Consider the following 18648-nt stretch of genomic DNA (forward strand, 5'->3'; position numbering starts at 1 on the left):
TTGAGATACAGAAAGATGAACAAATCAATGAAAATAGAATTAATTAATTATTTTTTTCTATTTTTCAGGCCGTTTACAATCACGGGAAACAAAACATTCCAATCAATTATAGATTCATTAACAGTGGTGTGAAGGAGGAGCTGCCCTCAACAAAATAAACTGATGATCATCAGTGAGATGAGGAGCAGGATTATAATCCCAAACACATAGGTTTAGACTGAGCTGCAGGAACTGGTGGAGGGTGTGTATTGAGTCAGAGACTAATTGCATAATCAAAGATCAGCACATACAAAATAAAGGTGGAGGTGTGTAATTACAGCAAAGACATTAAAGGTGTTGGGGAACATTTATCTTAGAAAGAGCTTTAGTAAGGACAGAGGGGGACCTTAAGACACAGATTAGACTGTGTTTTTATCTGTTGTAATTTCTGTCTCTGTAATTTTGACAAATTGTCCTCTTTCCTATGACTATAATTCTTTTTTGTATTGATTGACTGTGTACACACTGAACAATCACTGGATTAGAAAAACCTACCTTGTTTCTACACTCATTGTCCATTTAATCAGCTCCATGTTGTAGTTCTACAGTTACAGACAGTAGCCTGTCTAAATTTACAGACTGTAATCTGTTGCTGTTGTGCTGGTACACATGGATCAGACACAGCAGTTTTACCTGTTATCCTTCAGGCCTTCTGTGTGTGAAAAGAGCAAACTGTGTGCAGTGGATGGATCTGAATTTCATGATCGTGTAGTGTGAGCCAGGCTTAGGTTTGTTTCTCAAACACAGACCATCATCTTCTAGAACAGAAAGGTTCTGTAGCATTAAACACTCAAGCATACACACACAGACACACGCATCTCTGAATCTCAGTTTTTAAAGGTGATATAATCACACAGAACAGATACAGAGTTACTGAGTGAAGAATGATGACAAACAGTTACTTTTTAAACCCCTCTTGGAACTGATTCTCTGCATTTAACCCATCCATGGTATTGGACACAAACGCACACTACTGAGCAGTTTTAGCCACACACACACTCAGATCAGTAAACACACACACAACCAGAGCAGTGGGTGCAGTTTGTGTGTTAGGTGGGTGATTTTTTTTTTTCCTTGCTGGTCCTGGGAGTTAAACCGGCAAGAGTTTCAATCTCACTGCTCAAAAATACCCCAAATCTCTGTGACTGTCCATTTCTGTGACCCTAGAGGGCGCTACTTCATAGCCTTGGCATAGGGGTCACAAAACCTAACAGCAGCCGTCAGAATGTTTAAGTGAATTTATCTAATTTTATTCAGTGGGGTCACTGACTGCTGTCTTCATATGACAGAGCTATGAAGTAGCGCCCTCTAGGGTCAAAGAAATGGAAGCTAACACTTTTTTAAAAAAAAAAGCTGAGCAGTAATGATATTAATACATTTTATTCATATAGCACTTTTCAAGATACTCAAAATCAAACAATAAATCGACAAACTGACAAAGCTAAGCTTTAAAAGTGAACAACATTAGCTCATATATTAAAAGCAGATCTGAAAAGGTGAGTTTTGAGGAGAGATTTAAAGACGGCCAGGTCTGTGCAGTGTAGCTCTGCCCCCACCCCCAGGTCCAGGGCTTAGTCCTAGGAGTTACTGACAGGAGTTTGGCATCAGAAGAGCGAAGGTTCTGTGATGGTGAAGCAGGTCAGTGAGAGAGGAAGGGGCCTGGCTGTGGAGGGCTTTGTGAGTGAATTGATAGAAGAATTTTGAACTGAATCCGGTGTGAAACAGGAAGCCAGTGAAGCTTCTGAAGTGTGTGTGTGTGTGTGTGTGTGTGTGAATTACGAGGGGGAGATGGGGGTGTAAAAATGCTAAAAAGCAGATAAAACGCCTACATTTGCTTTATTGTTTTGTGGCGCCCTCTAGTGTCTGAACACTACTTTACAACAAACTTGCTGTGTCCGAAACTGTACAGTGCGAAACTGTACAGTATTTTGAGTTGTAGTTGTGTGCGAAAACATAGTGGACAATTTTCAGTGCACTCAAACAATCCCACAATGCACTGCAAATTGTAGTGTACAACCCATGTACACTAAAATATATCAGATTACCCATAATCCACTGCGTTGTTTGGTAATAACGCACATGAGGTATTGTCTGTAATCATTCACTACCGTCCTGAATTCAGTTCCCTATAATAGTGCACTACATAGTGAATATAGGGACAAACACACCTTAAAACAACACACTTCTACCAGTTTATTCTGGAACAGGCGGAGAATAGAGAGACAGAGATATGTTTATTACCAATTTTATTAGCTCCAGTTCATAGTTAAAAATTATTACAATTCATTCTGTTGCTCTGCATACTTTGTTAGCCCCTTTCCCTTCTGCAGTTCTTCAGCGCTCAGGACCCCCACAGAGCAGGTGTGATGTGGTGGTGAATCATTCTCAGCACTGCAGTGACACTGACGTGGTGGTGGTGTGTTAGTGTGTGTTGTGCTGGTGTAGAGTGGATCAGACACAGCAGTGTTGCTGGAGTTTTTAAACCCTGTGTCCACTCTCTGTCCACTCTGTGAGACACTCCTCCCTCGGTGGTCCACCTTGTAGATGTAAAGTCAGAGACAGTAGCTCATCTGTCGCTGCACAGTGTGTGTGGGTCGTCCTCTAGTCCTTCATCAGTGACACAGGACGCTGTCGGCTGGATGTTTTTGGTCGGTGGACTGTTCTCAGTCCAGACACTGAAGGTTTAAAAACTGTGTCTGATTGTTTCTTTACAGAAACCTTGATAAGAAGCAAGACTCAAAAAAATCCATTCTCATCCAGTCAAAATTGGAGCAGAACAACAATCCAAACTACAACTCACCGTACAGGTATTTAGTGTCCAGTTTGTCCTCAGCCGAGCGAGACCAGGGCAGCAGGTCGTCGTCACAGGCGTTGGGCATGCCGTTATACCCGATCCCCATGATCTTATTCTCCTGATTCACTATACACGCCCCCACCTGCACAGCACAGTCTACATCAGTCCACCTTAAAAACAGCCAGGTCCCTAGAGGCAGGAAGGAAGTCAGGAAATAGGAAGGAGGAGGGAAGTAGCGAACAAAGTATGGAACGAAGTAAAGACGGAGAAAGATGGAGGAAAGGAAAGAATAAAGGAAAGAATGAAGGTGTCCAGCTAAACCATACCCTGTGTTTTTATGGATCAAAAGGATGGAAAGTAGAAAGAAAGGAGTCCAGGGGAATGGGTCCTGTGTCTGATGCTCTGATTGAACCCTGGTGTTAGAGCCTGTGGTGCCACATGAGCCGCAAACACTTTCTAAGGTCTGGAACGTTCCGTACACAGCTTTAGCCCTAATAGACATTTACTGAATGTCCTGGATGTTCAAATGCTGTAGTGACCCGTCTTGTGTTACATATGACCCTCTCTGATCTCATTTCAGGGACAAAAACTTTGAAATACAATTTGTGATGTGTTTGTCTCATTGGGATTTTAACCCCCCAAAATAGACAGAACACGACAAAAATAAATGTGTTCTGTGTTGTTTCTTTGGTCTGTTTTATATTGCTCATATTTTAGCTTTATAGTAAACAGAGTCTGGGCTTTAATGAGTTAAATAATAACCCTTGTACCTGGGAGCTGGGGTCTTTACTCCTCTGAGCCGACAGAAACGCCACCGCCATGAAATACTCCGGCCACTCCAGATAACCCTCTCTCTTCTTTGCCTGGACACTGAGAGAGAGAGAGAGAGAGAAAGAGAGAGAGAGAGAGAGAGAGAGAGAGAGAGAGAGAGAGAGAGAGAGAGAGAGATCTCCAAATAGTCTCAGAAACAGGGACTAGACAGCCACGGTTTCATACATCACACACCTAAGGAACCAATCCATCAATCCATCAGCCTGGTGGGCGGGGCGTTCCAACAGAGGGTGAGGTGTGAATATAGAGGTGGGAACAAAGTGCATATTCACACAAGGTTTTTTGTTGTTGTTTTTGTTTTTTAGGTTTTTTCTATTAAGTATAAACTCAATATAAACACAAAATTAGAAAAAAAGAAGTAGAAAAGTATAAACACAGTCTAACTTCAGAAAGCACCAGGCGTCAGAGTGCAACCACTTTACGGAGATTTGAAGGCAACACAGTGGTATGACTGCACCCTTTAAGGTGGAATAATTAACCAACTTAAGGTGGCACGGAAATACTCTGCTCACCCGTTGCTGAGAGGAGCTCCTCTGTTTTCCTCTGCACTCATTCTGCAACTCTTCAGTAGTTTAAACTCTCTCCATTGCCCTGCATCTCACATAGACGACAGCAGAGAGAACGCCCGCGAAAATTACCAAACGGCTCCACTGACCTTGCGCGCGTCAAAGCTGCGCAGAATAAGCACAGGAAAGTGAAATATACACATTTCTCTGGTTCATTATAATTCCCCCCACAGAGGTCCACTTTTGTGTGTGTATTTGTACACGATATACATCAAACTGTACTTTTATGTGACCAATTTTTATAAATAAGTAAGTAAATAAAGTTTATTTATAAATCAATAAAAACTGCCCAAAACTGCTGTACATAAATGACATTTTACACTACCTTTATCCATTACTGTTTCTGTTACTAGACTTATCTATCATTTCTTGGTTGCAGTGAATAGGTTCAGAAAGAAAATGCTTGCTTAGGAACAGATTGGGAGATATTTTATAAATGTTCACACATTATATTACCTTTAAGAATCATTACCGAAAGTTTTTTTTTTATGAAAGCAGAAAGGGTCTCCTTAACATTTCCAGAATGTAAGGTACTTATCTGTCACTGGGGTTGTCCCTGTCAAGGAAAAACCTGGCAACCCAATTCTTAGAAAAGAAAGAAACTCTAGCAAGTTTAGCAATGGCAGTAGAGATGTCACACTTTCATATTTTTGTACCCCTTTCTGGGAAAGGAACATGTATTTTTAGAGCATGGGAGGAAACTGGAGCACCCGGAGGAAACCCACGCAGACACAGGGAGAACACACCACTCTCATCACAGACAGTCACCCGGAGGAAACCCACGCAGACACAGAGAGAACACACCACACTCCTCACAGACAGTCACCCGGAGGAAACCCATTCAGACACAGGGAGAACACACCACACTCCTCGCAGACAGTCACCTGGAGGAAACCCACGCAGACACAGGGAGAACACACCACACTCCTCACAGACAGTCACCCGGAGGAAACCCACACAGTCACAGGGAGAACACACCACACTCCTCACAGACAGTCACCCAGAGGAAACCCACGCAGACACAGGGAGAACACACCACACTCCTCACAGACAGTCACCTGGAGGAAACCCACGCAGACACAGGGAGAATACACCACACTCCTCACAGACAGTCACCCGGAGGAAACCCTGGAGCTGTGACAGAGATACTACCTTCTGCTCCACTGTGCCACTCCTTATACATTTATTAAGTGTAGTAAATATGTAGTTAAGAACACTCAAAAATCAAGCTGAAGAAATTCCCTCTTTCCCCAGGTGTTCATCTTCAGGAACCTTTAAGCAGGGAACAGATGTGGATATTGTAGTTAACTGCAGGGCATTTCCAAAAGTGTCCAAACACCTGGTTAACCCTTTGGACACCATGAAAGCCACAGAATCAGTTTTGGGGGTCCCTAAAAAAACAAGCTTTAGTGTTATTGTATCTGTTAACCTTAATGAGTTTTTGATCAAAAAAACACATTAATGTTGGGAGAAAAAGATTTTTATATTTTATCCAGATTTGCCCTCGAAATTGAGAAATTCTCCTGTTGTTTTTTTAAACAGTAGCACTGGTCTGTCACAGGTTGGCACAAAAGCAAAAAGCAAAATGGCACAGCCTTTAACTCCTGTTTTACTTTAAACACAAAACTAACACCTGCCTAAGGGACTGTGGTTTTACCTGATTACAAAAGGGTATTTCACACTGCACCTAGGTACAACCTTATTGAGATTTTCTCTTTTACCTGAATTAAATTTTGAGAAATATAAAGTGTGTCCTGAAAATTGAATTTAAATTATTACATTCAGTTTCCAACAGCAGCACCTCTGATCTGAAATTTCATGTGCTTAATATAAGATCACTTAATTCTAAAACTGTCATTGTTAATAAAATTAAGTGATCAGAAAATTTCATGTCTCACTGAAGCTTGGATTAGACCCAATTGATTGTTTAATGTGAAGCCACTCCTTTAGGTTATAATTACACACAGTCCAATGTTTAGACAAATGAGGTGGTATAGGTGTTGTCTACCAAAAATAATTTTTCTTTTGTAGTGGACTCAGGAGTGGCCCTAGTAAATACTCCAGGTGAAGTCTGCGCATGTGAGAACAGCGTGAAAATGTTCTGGAGTTTCAGGCTCCGCCACCACACCTAAGTATGGAGAGAGATTAGTCTCAAAATACTTTACAAATGCATAAATATTAATACACAAATTAAACACAGATATGTTTCACTGTTTACAAATGAATACATCCCAATCTGTGTCTCACAATCTGCTATTTGTACAAATACAGTTACATGGCTTGTTCACCTGCTGGCCACATTTGTGGATCAGGCTCCATTTGTATTTGGACCCGGTAAAATGCGAACGGAAAGTCTCAAAATCCAAAAAATGCATGAACATTTACGAATTTGTAAAGTATTTTGAGACTAATCTCTCTCCACACCTAAAGCACTTGTCCCATTTCCAGTTGCGAGAGCACACATGACACAGAAAATCTCTTGCAGTGAGCCACAAGTGTAAACCACTACTCCGGGACATCTCCGAACATGATACACTGAATTTTCTCTACAAATTCTCTGGAGTTCATGTGTAAAAAAGGCACAAGAGAGTGTTAATAAAATATATTATCTTCAACCTTAGACAATATATAGACAAGTATGTGCCATATTGGGTGTTATGGGTGGTAACATGCTGTGTCAGTAAACACTGAGCCTGCACAGAGATTTCAGGAATGAGTGAACAATAAACAATAACCAGTCATTGCCAATCATTGCCAGTAAGCACTGGATGCACAGGTCCAGAAACATGTTTGGACAGAAATAGAATTGAATTAATTGTTGAAGTGCACATGTTTACCTGAACCATGACCAGAACTCTCATGCACCTATAAGTTCTTTCTGTTTTTGTATTGATTTTTTAATTTATCAACACAGAATCAACAATAAGACACAAAGGCTTAAAAACGCACAGACAATAAATAATGGCACCAAGCAACACAGAAAAAAAAAATTTCAAGTAAATTCCTTCGAAAAATGTTAAATGTTTGCTACAGCATTTCAAAAATAAAATAATTTTTCTAAAGTTTCTCAGTGTCATATCATTTAAAGCAAGAACATTCATAAACATGAAAATAGAAAATCTGCGGTGCAAGACTTTACAAATCAAATTGAATGAAGGCACAAGTAAACAAGTACAACTAGACAAGTCTAACTTTGCTGGACCACCTTATTGACTGTGATGAAGTTTTCTCTGGTGTCTCAACAATGGAAATATAAGTTCCAGGATACATCCCCTTCTTAGAGGTACTTCAGAAGCTGTAGTTCTTCATATCTGTCTTTGTTCAAAAATGTTTTTATTATTTTTACTATTGTTACAGAAAAAATATAGAGCAGAATTAAGAATCTGTCTGATGTCTTCATCTTAAGCATTCAGCAGTTACAGTGTTATGCATTCATAACACTATAACTATTTAATGCTATAATAACTGGGCTGTACCTTCAGCAGTAAAAACTGTAGCAGCTCATTTGCCTTTGCTTCTGCTTCTTCTCCAAAATTGTCCAAATGCCCTGTTAACTGCTGGATTTAGCTACTTGCTGCCCCCATTACAAACAAAACTTGGATTAGACCCAATGAATAGTTTAATGTGAAGCCACTCCTTTAGGTTATAATTACACACACAGCCCAATGTTTTCAGGCAAATGAGGTGGTGTAGGCGGTGTCTACTAAAATACCTTAGATACCAATCAGAAAAAAGAGTTTTACTTTTACTTCTTTTGAAATGAATTCTGTTAACATAACCAATCCTCTTACAAGAATTCAGTGACTTTATTGCAAATGTAGCAGTGGAAAATGATGATCAAATTTAAATTGTAAATGATTTTTACTTTCTGTGAATGTAGATAATTCACTAAAAATGTTTTTCATCAATTCTAGTCTCAGTTGGCGTTACCCAAAATGTAAACAGGCCTACACATTATTGTAACCAAAACTTTGATATATTTGAGACCCTGGATGTCATCTTAGAAAACCTAGATAATCTTCCTTAAACCAGAGTAATCTGATCATTACCTCTTGCTTCATCTCAGACAAAATGTATGTACATCCCCACATTGCTGTCCAAAAGCTCAGTAACGTCATATACAGCATTAACATTTACTGAAAACCTTCCAGATTTATCAACTTCTAATTTACTCTCCTAACCCTACACTGTAAAAAAGTCCTGTAAAAAAAATACTCTTCTAGAATTTTTGAAAAAAATTCCGACATTTACCATATTTACCAATACTTTGAACATTTAAATAATTACAGTATATTCCTGTAAATATAGCCATTGTTCCAGTTAATAGAGCAAAAAAATAAATTATTTTAATGAATAGCAAACATAATTACATCAGTGGTGTACAGCACAGTCCCTTTAATTTAATGACTTATTACATTATTACATGCATTTACAAATGAATTACAGTAAACATAAGGTAATATGAAAATTAATCAACTGAAAATATTAATAAATGACTCCAACAGCAAATGTGGTTTTCTTCACAGTATTGTTTTAATCTATAATATTTTGCATATGAAAAATAGCAAATGCAAAATACATTTAAATGTGTATAAATAAACTGATGTACAAACAGTGTAAAAAGTACTGATACACTTTGACAGAAGTAAAAAGTTGTTAGACAGTGGACAGAGTTCTGTTTTTGATGTGTGTAGTGTGTGGTGTCTGTACTGCATGAGGTCTCTGAATCCGTGTGAAGTGTCTGATCTTGTGTGTAGTGTGCCTGATGGATCTGTGTGTCAGTTCAGGTGTGATGTATGTTAGACTGTGTGTATGATGGATGTGTGTAGTGTCTCAGATTTTGTGTGTGATGTGTCTTTGTATGGGGTCTGTGGCATGTTCTGTGTATTGTGCATACACTTTGTAATGTGTGTAGTGTTTGTGTAATGTGTTTGAGGGTCTTTGCGGGGTGTGTCTGATGCTGTGTGTGATGTGTGTAGTGTGTTTAAGATGTGTGCAACAGATTTACAAAATATTCACAAGAACGTATTATCTCTGCCCTGTTCAAATTCAGTTGTAATTACAGTGAACTCTGCAGTAGTTTTAGTTGACTTCATTAATGCAGAGAACTATGTTCAGGTTCTAGAACAACATATGCTCCCATCTAGATGTCATCTCTTTCAGGGAATAACCTGCATTTTTCAACAAGAAAGTGTGCCAGACCACATTCTGCAGCAGTCACAACATCATGGCTACGTAGGAGAAGGATCCAGGGACTGAAATGGCAGCCTGCAGTCCAGATCTTTCACCTATAGAGAACATTTGGCGCATCATACAGAGGAAGGTGTGACAAAGAAGGCCCAAGGTGATTGAACAGTTAGAGGCCTGTATTAGACATGAATGGGAGAGCATTCCTATTTCTGAACTTGAGAAACTGGTCTCCTCTGTCCCCAGACGTCTGTTGAGTGTTGTAAGAAGAAGGGGGGATGCTACACAGTAGTAAAAAATGGCCTTGTCCCAACTTTTTTGGGATTTGTTGACGCCATGAAATTTTGAAACAACATATTTTTCCCTTAAAATGATACATTTTTTAGTGTCCCAACTTTTTTGGAATCTGGTTTGTATATATATTTATACACACACACAGTCTGAGTCAAAACGCTTATGAAAATGCTGACAGAGCAGACTGCATGATGTTTATCTCTATAAATTTCCCCACCTGTAAAACCAACAGACATGGCTTTAACTAAAACATGGAGCCAAGCTGTTAAGTTTCTCTCTCTCTCTCTCTCTCTCTCTCTCTCTCAGTCGCTCTCTCTCTCTCAGTCACCAGTCGATGAAGAGAGAGGATTATCTGGGCTGGAACGTTTATTTCATGTCTATAGCGGTTCTGTCGGCTAAGAGGAGTAAAGACCCCAAAACTCAGGTACTGGGTCCTCAGGGCATTAAAATCAGTGTTTCTCAAGCCTGGTCCTGGAGGCACTCTTCATTGTGTATTTTAGTGGTCTCCCTGCTTTAACACCCACTGCAGCTCTAAGAGGAACAGAAGCTGAACAGTTTGTCTCTCTGGATGCTGCATGATGTCCAGGTGCTTGTGTCTTTGCAGTGGCAGTACAACATGCTAATTCTTAACACCTATCTCCCCAGAAGTTTTCCCCGTCTCTTGAAACCTTTAGGGGTAAGAGACAAAAATAAAATCTGCTGCTGCTGCTGGTCAAAGCTGGAATAGCATGCTAATTTTTAGCACCTAGCACCTCTGAAATATCCTTTCTCTTGTTTAAAAGAAATCTAGAGGTGAAACCAAACAATCAAACCTTGTCCCTTTGTTACTAGGTTTCTCTGTTCTGGCTTTTTTCTTCGCTTAATGAATTTTTCTGGCTCACTCTGTTGTGGTTTGGGTTTTTGTTGAGTGTGTGTAGCCCTGTGAAGGACCCTAGTGAAGTGTGAAGCGCCCCCTCCAGGGTGTGTTCCGCCTTGCGCCCAGTGATTCTGAGTAGGCTCCGGACCTACAGACAGTGAATGAATGAATGGATAATTCTTTTGTTTTGTAGGTGACCTAGCAGTTCCTTATTTGTTTCCTAAGTTGTAGTTTGTCATGTATAATTCTGTATTCACTGCCCTTATTTTATGTCATTCTTGTCTCTGCTTCCCTCTGATTGCTGTTGTCTTGTTTCTTTTTAGCTTTAGTTTTACTTCATAGTTCTCTTACATTTTTAGTTCAGTATGTTTTTGCTTACTGTTGTTTTTAGAGCTCAGCTAATATTAATCTGTGTTTATTGTCCTCCTGTGTTTGGTATCGTTCTTCAGTTTTCTTTTTTACTTTGTGTTAATAAAATATCTCTGTGTTTACTTTTGCTTCCTCGTTCCTCATTCCCTTCATGACACTTAGGCCCATTACTGAATATCGACCCCTTTTCTGGAGGACTCTGTGTGTGCATTGATGTCAGCGTGTGTTTTCACAGTAGAGGCATGGCTTTTTTGGGGGTTTTCCATTTTTAAGGTGGACTGATGTAGACTGTGCTGTGCAGGTGGGGGCATGTATAGTGAATAAGGAGAAAAGGATCGTGGGGATTGGTTATAACGGCATGCCCAACGGCTGTAGCGACAACCTGCTGCCCTGGTATGGCTCGACTGAGGGCACACCTGAAAGTAAACATCTGTATGGTGAGTTGTAATTAGGGGTTCGAGCACAAAGTTTGAAACCCTATTGTGTTTGTTCTGATTTTAATCATTAGTAGGGTTCAAGCACTCAGTGCGTAGAACCCTATTGTTTTTGTTACGGTTTTTCTTATTATTCTTTTTCTCCTGTAAAAGTCATTGTGAGGAAGAGACCATAGGTCGTACAGACTGCCCACTTGGAGGGTAGATGTAGTTTGTGTGCATCTCAGAGGACAACAAAAATTACACTGATTGGCCTAATGGTGGTGCTATAGCAAAGTGAAATGCGTTTAGGTTCATATCTCCTACAACATTAGATGTAGAGACAATATAATTTTCCCCTGATTCCTTGGGTTCTGACAAATCAAAAACAGGTCATTAAAAATTTTATTTTTCCAAAGTTATTATCGCGCTAATTTGCATAATTTGCAAAACCTACTTTTGCTAACTAGTCTGGGGATTTTTGTCCAATTCTCTTGAGCTTGGTGCCAAAATGTTTGCAGGAGTCTGATGGTTAATAATTATCAAAAAAAAGTAGAAATTTTGATTCAATATAGCCGCCATATGCAAATGAACCTTTTATAAGTGGAAAATTAAAGACAATTCGATTCGAGCAAAATTGTAATCGTCATCAGCCAATCAGATGTCAGCAGCTGTTTGACAACCTTAACAAGGTCCAATCATCATGGGATTTGAATGGTATGTCCTTGGTAGCACTTCCTAAATACTTAAAAAGTTTCATAACGATAGCCACTAGGCGCCGCTAAATCAAGAAAATATGATATATCTCAGCGAAAATTAAGCGTATTGACACACAGTTTACTTCTCTGTATACTCTGCAGAGGACCTCATAACTTTGTATTTGCAAGTGTTGTCAAAAAATGCATCATGTTTTCTCAATCGCCAGTTGTTCAAAATAGATTCTTTTCAAACTAGTCCATGAAATTTGGTTCTATTTCCAAACAATTTACCTTGTTGAAATTTGCAGAGTCTGTAGGTAAATAATTATGAACAAAAGTTCAACATTTGGGCAAACTTTTGTTGTAATAAATCAGTTAATCGAAGCGTGCAGAGCTTTATAAATACTTTCAGCTATACCTCAAACAAAGCCAAATCAAGACCAAATTTGACATACATATGCATGGCCTTATTCTAAAGAAGCATGTGTAATATGACTCAAATACACCAAAAGGGGGCGCTACAATTCGACAATAACTGATTAAAATGTGCTTTTTTGTGTTAAAGCGCCATCTAGGATTGCAGTGGCACCACAATTTAATCATGTCATCTAATCCTCATACTGATTAAGCATGTGAAGTTGTGAAATTTTTGGGGAAAGCATTATTGAGTTATAGGTGCATTTGTGATTTGTAGAATTCATGCTGGAGCATATTGAGAGTGGCCTGTAAACCACAAAGTGATGAAAGTTCAACATGGAAAGGAAAATGACACTCTTTGACCAGATGGTGGCGCTATAGCAATGGAAAATGCATTGAGGTCTATATCTCCTACATCGTAAGGCCTAGTGACAAAATCTTTTTTCCCTGATTTCTTGGCTTAAGACAAACTAATCTGCCATTTGGATCATTTAGCTCCGCCCATTAGATTTCGAGCTAATTTGCATAATTAGCAAAACCTACTTTTTTTCCACAAGTCTGTGATTTTTTGTCCAATTCTCTTGAGCTTGGTGCCAAAATGTCACCCGGAGCAGGAATCAAACCCCCAACCTCCAGGTCCCTGGAGCTGTGTGACAGCGATACTACCTGCTGCGCCACCGTGCCACCATACCTTACTCAAATGGGTTCAAATTTCAGATTCTGCTTAAGGACATGATTTTAAAGGTAGCATGTCAATGATGTACACCTATTGCTTCCAAACAGGCCTATTTCGCGAGAACCACGTTAATTGCCGCTTGCGGCTATATTCTTTGTTTTTTTTTTTGTTTGTTTGTTTGTTTTGCTCCTGTGCCAGTCTGAGGAGGATGAGTCAATCATCAGAATCCTGCTTCCCCTCAAGTTTCTTCCCACTCACCCAGAAATCTGTAATGCTGCTATGTGACACAATCTGTAAAAAGTGTTTAGACACAGCAGTGCTGCTAGAGTTCTTAAATCCCTCAGAGTGTGGACTCCACTGACCAAAAATATCCAGCCGACAGCGTCCTGTGTCACTGATGAAGGACTAGAGGACGACCCACACACACTGTGCAGCGACAGATGAGTTACTGTCTCTGACTTTACATCTACAAGGTGGACCAACGAGGGAGGAGTGTCTCACAGAGTGGACAGAGAGTGGACACAGGGTTTAAAAACTCCAGCAGCACTGCTGTGTCTGATCCACTCTACACCAGCACAACACACACTAACACACCACCACCACGTCAGTGTCACTGCAGCGCTGAGAATGATCCACCACCACATCACACCTGCTCTGTTGGGGTCCTGAGCGCTGAAGAACAGGGGGAAGGGGGGATAAGGATGTATGTAGGGCAACAGAGGGACTAGTTTGTAATTGTGTGGTTAGTGGAGCTGATAAATCAGAAAATGTGTAGATAAACAACTAGTTCATTTTTATCATCTTCATCCTTTCCTCTTATTCCATTTCAGGGTCATGGATGAAACAGGGCAAGCAAAGCAGCCCAGGCATCTATGCCCACCACAGCCTCCATCAGCTCCCAGGCCAGGCCAGTTCCCCTGGCCAGTTGGGAGATATTATCCCTCTATTATGTACTTGTCCTAGGTCTATCCACTGACCTCTTCCCAATTGGCTGGTATACCTCCAGTGGGATATGTCTAGTGGGAATCATGATCAGATGCCCAAACCACCTCCTCTCAGTGGCTCCTTTCAATGTAAAGGAGCAGCACTTCTACTTTAGGCTCACCCTCAATCATAGTGTATCACTCTACAGACATTCGCCAAAACTCTTGAACGTATTTAAGTGTATTTTTGTATTCACCACCATTGTCTGCCATTCTGACTCAGTGACTAAGTTTTATATCTTAATCAGTAAATTTTGGAGTATTTCCCATCAACATAGTGAAGCGCTGCTTAACTTGTGACAAACGTCATTGTTCTGTAAACACAGTGTGTTTTAGTGCTGTGTTGTCTGAGCTGTGTCCTGCTCCTCTGTCCTGATGCAGTGTGTCATGCGGAGCTCAATGCCATCATGAACAAGAACAGCGTGGACGTAAAGGGCTGCACCATTTATGTGACTCTGTTCCCCTGCAACGAGTCTGCCAAAATCATCATTCAGGCAGGTAAGGTTTACATGGTTTTCTTTTCTTTATCTACACCTTCAGCAGACAGGAACAGCTAGTTTTGGTAGTGTTTGATCACCACAAACTGTATTACATTCAAAACTATGACTCAAGCAGGGAACAGAAACCTAGTTTTTTGTGTTTTTTACACAGAAAGTAACACAAACCACTTATTTAGGTTTCTCTTGCCCTCTCTTGCTCGCCTTCTATCTCTTTCTTTTCATTTTCTGTTGCTTTACATATACCCATGATGAAAAAAAATGAGGGAAAGGGAACTTCCATTGTTAAAAGGATCCCTGAACTGAAATTCACTTTAATTTAATTGCATTTATCTGCTTTGCCCTGAGCAGAATGTCTTGAAGTTCTTGCCCCTCTGTGAAGCTGAGGAAGGGACCTCTGGGACTGTATGAACATGAAAGAGTAGTAAATGTTGTCGATCTGCCAGATGTTTACAAATGTTGGCAATGCACATAAAACCTGAATGGAAAAGGTCCAAAATTCAAGAAATATCCAAATTTCACAAAAAAAAAAATTCAGACAAGGTGAAAATGGTAAAATATTAAAAATTAAAGTATTACTATGTAAGGCAAGGCAAGCTTATTTATAGAGCAGATTTCATACAAGAGCAATTCAAAGTGCTTTACAGAAAAAACAGTTAAAATAAAAGCAAGAATATAAATCATATATTTATATGATATTTATAATATAAATGATAAAAATGATTAAAACAATTTAAAAACATACAATAAAAGATAAAGAACTAAAGTGCTGTTACTGAATAAAAAGTGCAGACTATTATAAACTGAGTTATAAACCTATTCAAACAGGAATGTTTCAGTCTTGACTTGAAAGTGTCTAAAGTCAGGGCTCTTCTAATATTCTTAGTTGGCTGGTTCGATTGAAGGGCGGCACAGGAGCTAAACATTGCCTCTCCATGTTTAGTTTTGACCTGAGGCAGGACTAACTGACTAGTTCCTAAAAATCTGAGAGCTCTGCTCTGCTCTTATCTCTGTAACAGTAAATACACTGGTCCTACCCCATTAAGACATTTATAAACCAGTAATAACACCTTAAAGTCTATTCTGTAACAGACTGGTATCCAGTGTAAGGATTTGAGGATGAAGGAGGGTGATGTGATCTCTTCTTTTGGTCCGAGTAAGAACTCTGGCAGCTGCATTTTGAATCAGCTGAAGCTGTTTAATGGTCTTTTTTGGAAGTCCAGCTAAGAGACCATTACAGTAATCAATGCTAGAAATAAAGGCATGGATAAGTTTCTCCAGGTCTGGTTTAGTCAGAAAATCTCTAATCCTACTGATGTTCTTAAGATGGAAAAATGCTGATCTAGTAACCGCTTTAATAAGAGACTAAACCTGAGATCTGAGTCTATTAATACACCAAGGTTGTGAGCCAGTTCTTTAGATTTGAGGGCCCTCGAGTCCAGATACTTAGCCTATCTTTGTCTCTCATTGCTGTTCCCAAATAGAATAATCTCAGTTTTATCTTTATTCAGCTGGAGAAAATTGTGTCCCATCCAGTTAGTGATGTGTTCAAGGCACTTGCTTAATGAGTCACTGGGCCAGAGTCGTTTGGGGACAGGACCATGTAAATCTGAGTATCATCTGCAGAGCTGTGATAGGAACAGCCCATAGTCCTGTAGAATCTGGCCAAGCATGTAAAAATTAAATAAAAGTGGACCAAGAATAGAACCCTGGGGGACACCAGAGGTCACTGGCATGTTCTCTGAAATATTATTTTTTATTTCTACAAAGTAGTTCCGGCCTTCCAGGTAAGAAACGAACGACGTCAGGAGTGTTCCTGAGAGTCCACCCCAGTTTGCGAGTCTATCTATAAGAATCTTATGGTCAATGGTAGCAAGGGTCTTTATTAGAGCAGTCTCAGTACTGTGATTAGAACGGTACCCAGACTGGAATTTGTCTAGGCTACTGTTTCTGGACAAGAAACCAGTGATTTGCCTGAAAATTATTTTCTCAATGATTTTGCCAATTAACAGTAAATTAGAAATTGGCCTGTAGTTACTTATCTGAGATGATTCTAATTTTTTCTTTTTTAGAAGAGGCTTTACAACTGCAGTTTTTAGTGAGCTCGGAAAACCCTCGGAGTAAGTCTGGTGCTATAATGTGAAACACACTCTTTAAAAACGTAGTTGGTAGTGTGTGGAGACTGCAAGTGAATGGTTTGAGAGTCAATTAATCAAAAGTCAATTAATCAACTGTGTCAATTAAAATTTTATTATCAACAGTACTGAACTCTGACATTTTAACTAAGGTGTCTTTATGAGGGGATGGAGAGGGTACAGTCTCAGTCTTGGATATAGTACTAATCACTTGATCGTCTGATATTCTGGATTTTAGTTTTAAAAAAGAATGCAAACTTATTACATCTCTCAGTTGATACTAATTGATGTAAGAATTGGCCTTTTTGTCTTCTGGGTCCCCGCTACATGTTGCTGAATGTACCCATTGTTTAGTGGTCGCCAAGCAGTCGATCACGATCGATCTCCAAGGCCATGCACGTCAATCGTGATAAATTATGGTTGCTTCAATTATGGAATTTAAGTTACTATATTTGTGTCATTCTGTATTTGCAGTGGTTTGTGAGCTACTAAATCAGGGACATATAAAGCCACAGTCACACAAGGTATACGTCCACGAATACTCACACACCAGTAGTGATGCTGCTCTGTCTCTGCCTTGTCTGAGCTGACACGGTCATATAAGCGATATGCACAGCCTAAAATACCCTTATGAGGGCAAAGATAAGGTAATTAAAGGTAATTACAGTGAAAATACATTGATGATAAATGTACTTTTTGAACATTTGATTCAGCAGGCACAGTTGTGGAATGCTGAAGCAAATAACAGTAAGCTAAAATTGTATAATGCACTGGAGGAAAAGAGATTTCCCATGAAAAACATGAAAACATTAAAAATTGTGGGTCTGAGCATGTGCAGAGCTTTTGTAGGGTATATATCAATAGGTAGCACAACATGTTAGAACACGTTTAACATCGGTCACAATCTGCTCTCAGGACTTCTAGTGATAAACTCTCTCTCTCTCTCTCTCTCTCTCTCTCTCTCTCTCTCTCTCTCTCTCTCACACACACACACACACACACACACACACACATATACTGGTCTTCTGACCTGAGGGATATTTTCATCGGTCACAATCTGCTCTCAGGACCTCTAGTGATAAACACACATATACTCTCTCTTTCTCTCTCTCTGATTCTGTTCCACTTCTGACATCAAGTGCAATGACTTTAGAATCGCCCTGCCTCATCGTCTGTGTCTGTCCAGTCACAGCGCATTTATGTGAGAGTGCAAAAACAAGGTTAAACCCAGCAAAACAGACCCAATGAGAGCGGAGAAATAAGAGCACTGAGTAAAATCGGAGAAAGCAAAATGGGGAAGAAAGAGAACCAAGCGAAAACAGCTACAAACCAGAGCTTCTGCTCCTCGCTCCTCACTGCTGTGTGCTTGGGGTCGGGGTGAACATCAAGTGGCTCATTATCATTTAAAGGAACAGGCACTGAATATGCTGCCTTTTAAAGTTTAAAATGAGAACCGGAGCAGCTGGAGTTTCCTCTCCTTCTTTTTTCTTCATGCATTCTGTTATCTTTTTCTCCTCTGTAGGTATAAAGAAAGTGATTTACCTGTCAGATAAAGAAAAAACGGAGTATGTTGCATCTAAGAAGCTGCTGGAAATCGCTAATGTAAAGTACAGGTCAGTGTCTGCAGAGGGCCACAACAAACTTTAAGGATCCATATTTAAACAGTTTATACATTTAAAAACAAGTTTATAAGTATAAAAGTACAAAATAGTTTACACAATATAAAAAACAAAGGTGTGTGTAGATCAAAAATGGGCAGAACAGTGATACTATAACTTCACAAGTCACTTTCAAAATATACCATTTTTATGTTTTAATTTTCTGAATTAAGGTGGAACAGACAAAATTCATGAGCAAAACACAATAAAGTTCCATATTAAAAGCTGTCAGAAC

General features: G+C 39.6%; 2 protein-coding genes across 6 annotated transcripts in view; one reads left to right on the forward strand and one right to left on the reverse strand.

The window, feature by feature from the left end:
- Window positions 1–2332: 2332 nt before the first annotated feature.
- Window positions 2333–7742, reverse strand: LOC136705547 (deoxycytidylate deaminase-like). Of its 5 annotated transcripts, XM_066679179.1 has the most exons (6): window positions 7707–7742; window positions 7436–7545; window positions 4177–4255; window positions 3604–3703; window positions 2840–2975; window positions 2333–2714 (listed from the first exon to the last, which is right to left on the reverse strand). In XM_066679179.1, exons 3-6 carry the CDS (start codon window positions 4215–4217, stop codon window positions 2641–2643), a joined length of 351 nt encoding a protein of 116 aa, XP_066535276.1. In that variant the 5' UTR covers window positions 4218–4255; window positions 7436–7545; window positions 7707–7742; the 3' UTR covers window positions 2333–2640. The 5 variants fall into 5 exon arrangements, with proteins under 5 accessions (XP_066535276.1, XP_066535275.1, XP_066535278.1 ...); XM_066679178.1 differs by lacking the exons at window positions 7436–7545; window positions 7707–7742 and adding an exon at window positions 4687–4926 and having other exon boundaries at window positions 4177–4335; XM_066679181.1 differs by lacking the exons at window positions 7436–7545; window positions 7707–7742 and having other exon boundaries at window positions 2333–2757; window positions 2845–2975; window positions 4177–4926.
- Window positions 7743–10045: 2303 nt separating this feature from the next.
- LOC136705549 (deoxycytidylate deaminase-like) overlaps window positions 10046–18648 on the forward strand; it is a 9944-nt gene continuing 1341 nt past the window's right edge. The window contains exons 1-4 of the mRNA XM_066679182.1: window positions 10046–10135; window positions 11238–11373; window positions 14505–14621; window positions 18278–18368. Coding sequence (XP_066535279.1) covers window positions 10046–10135; window positions 11238–11373; window positions 14505–14621; window positions 18278–18368 — 434 coding nt within the window. The remainder of the gene's footprint in view (window positions 10136–11237; window positions 11374–14504; window positions 14622–18277; window positions 18369–18648) is intronic.

Source organism: Hoplias malabaricus, chromosome 8, assembly GCF_029633855.1.
Source record: "Hoplias malabaricus isolate fHopMal1 chromosome 8, fHopMal1.hap1, whole genome shotgun sequence".
Classification (NCBI taxonomy): Eukaryota; Metazoa; Chordata; class Actinopteri; order Characiformes; family Erythrinidae; genus Hoplias; species Hoplias malabaricus.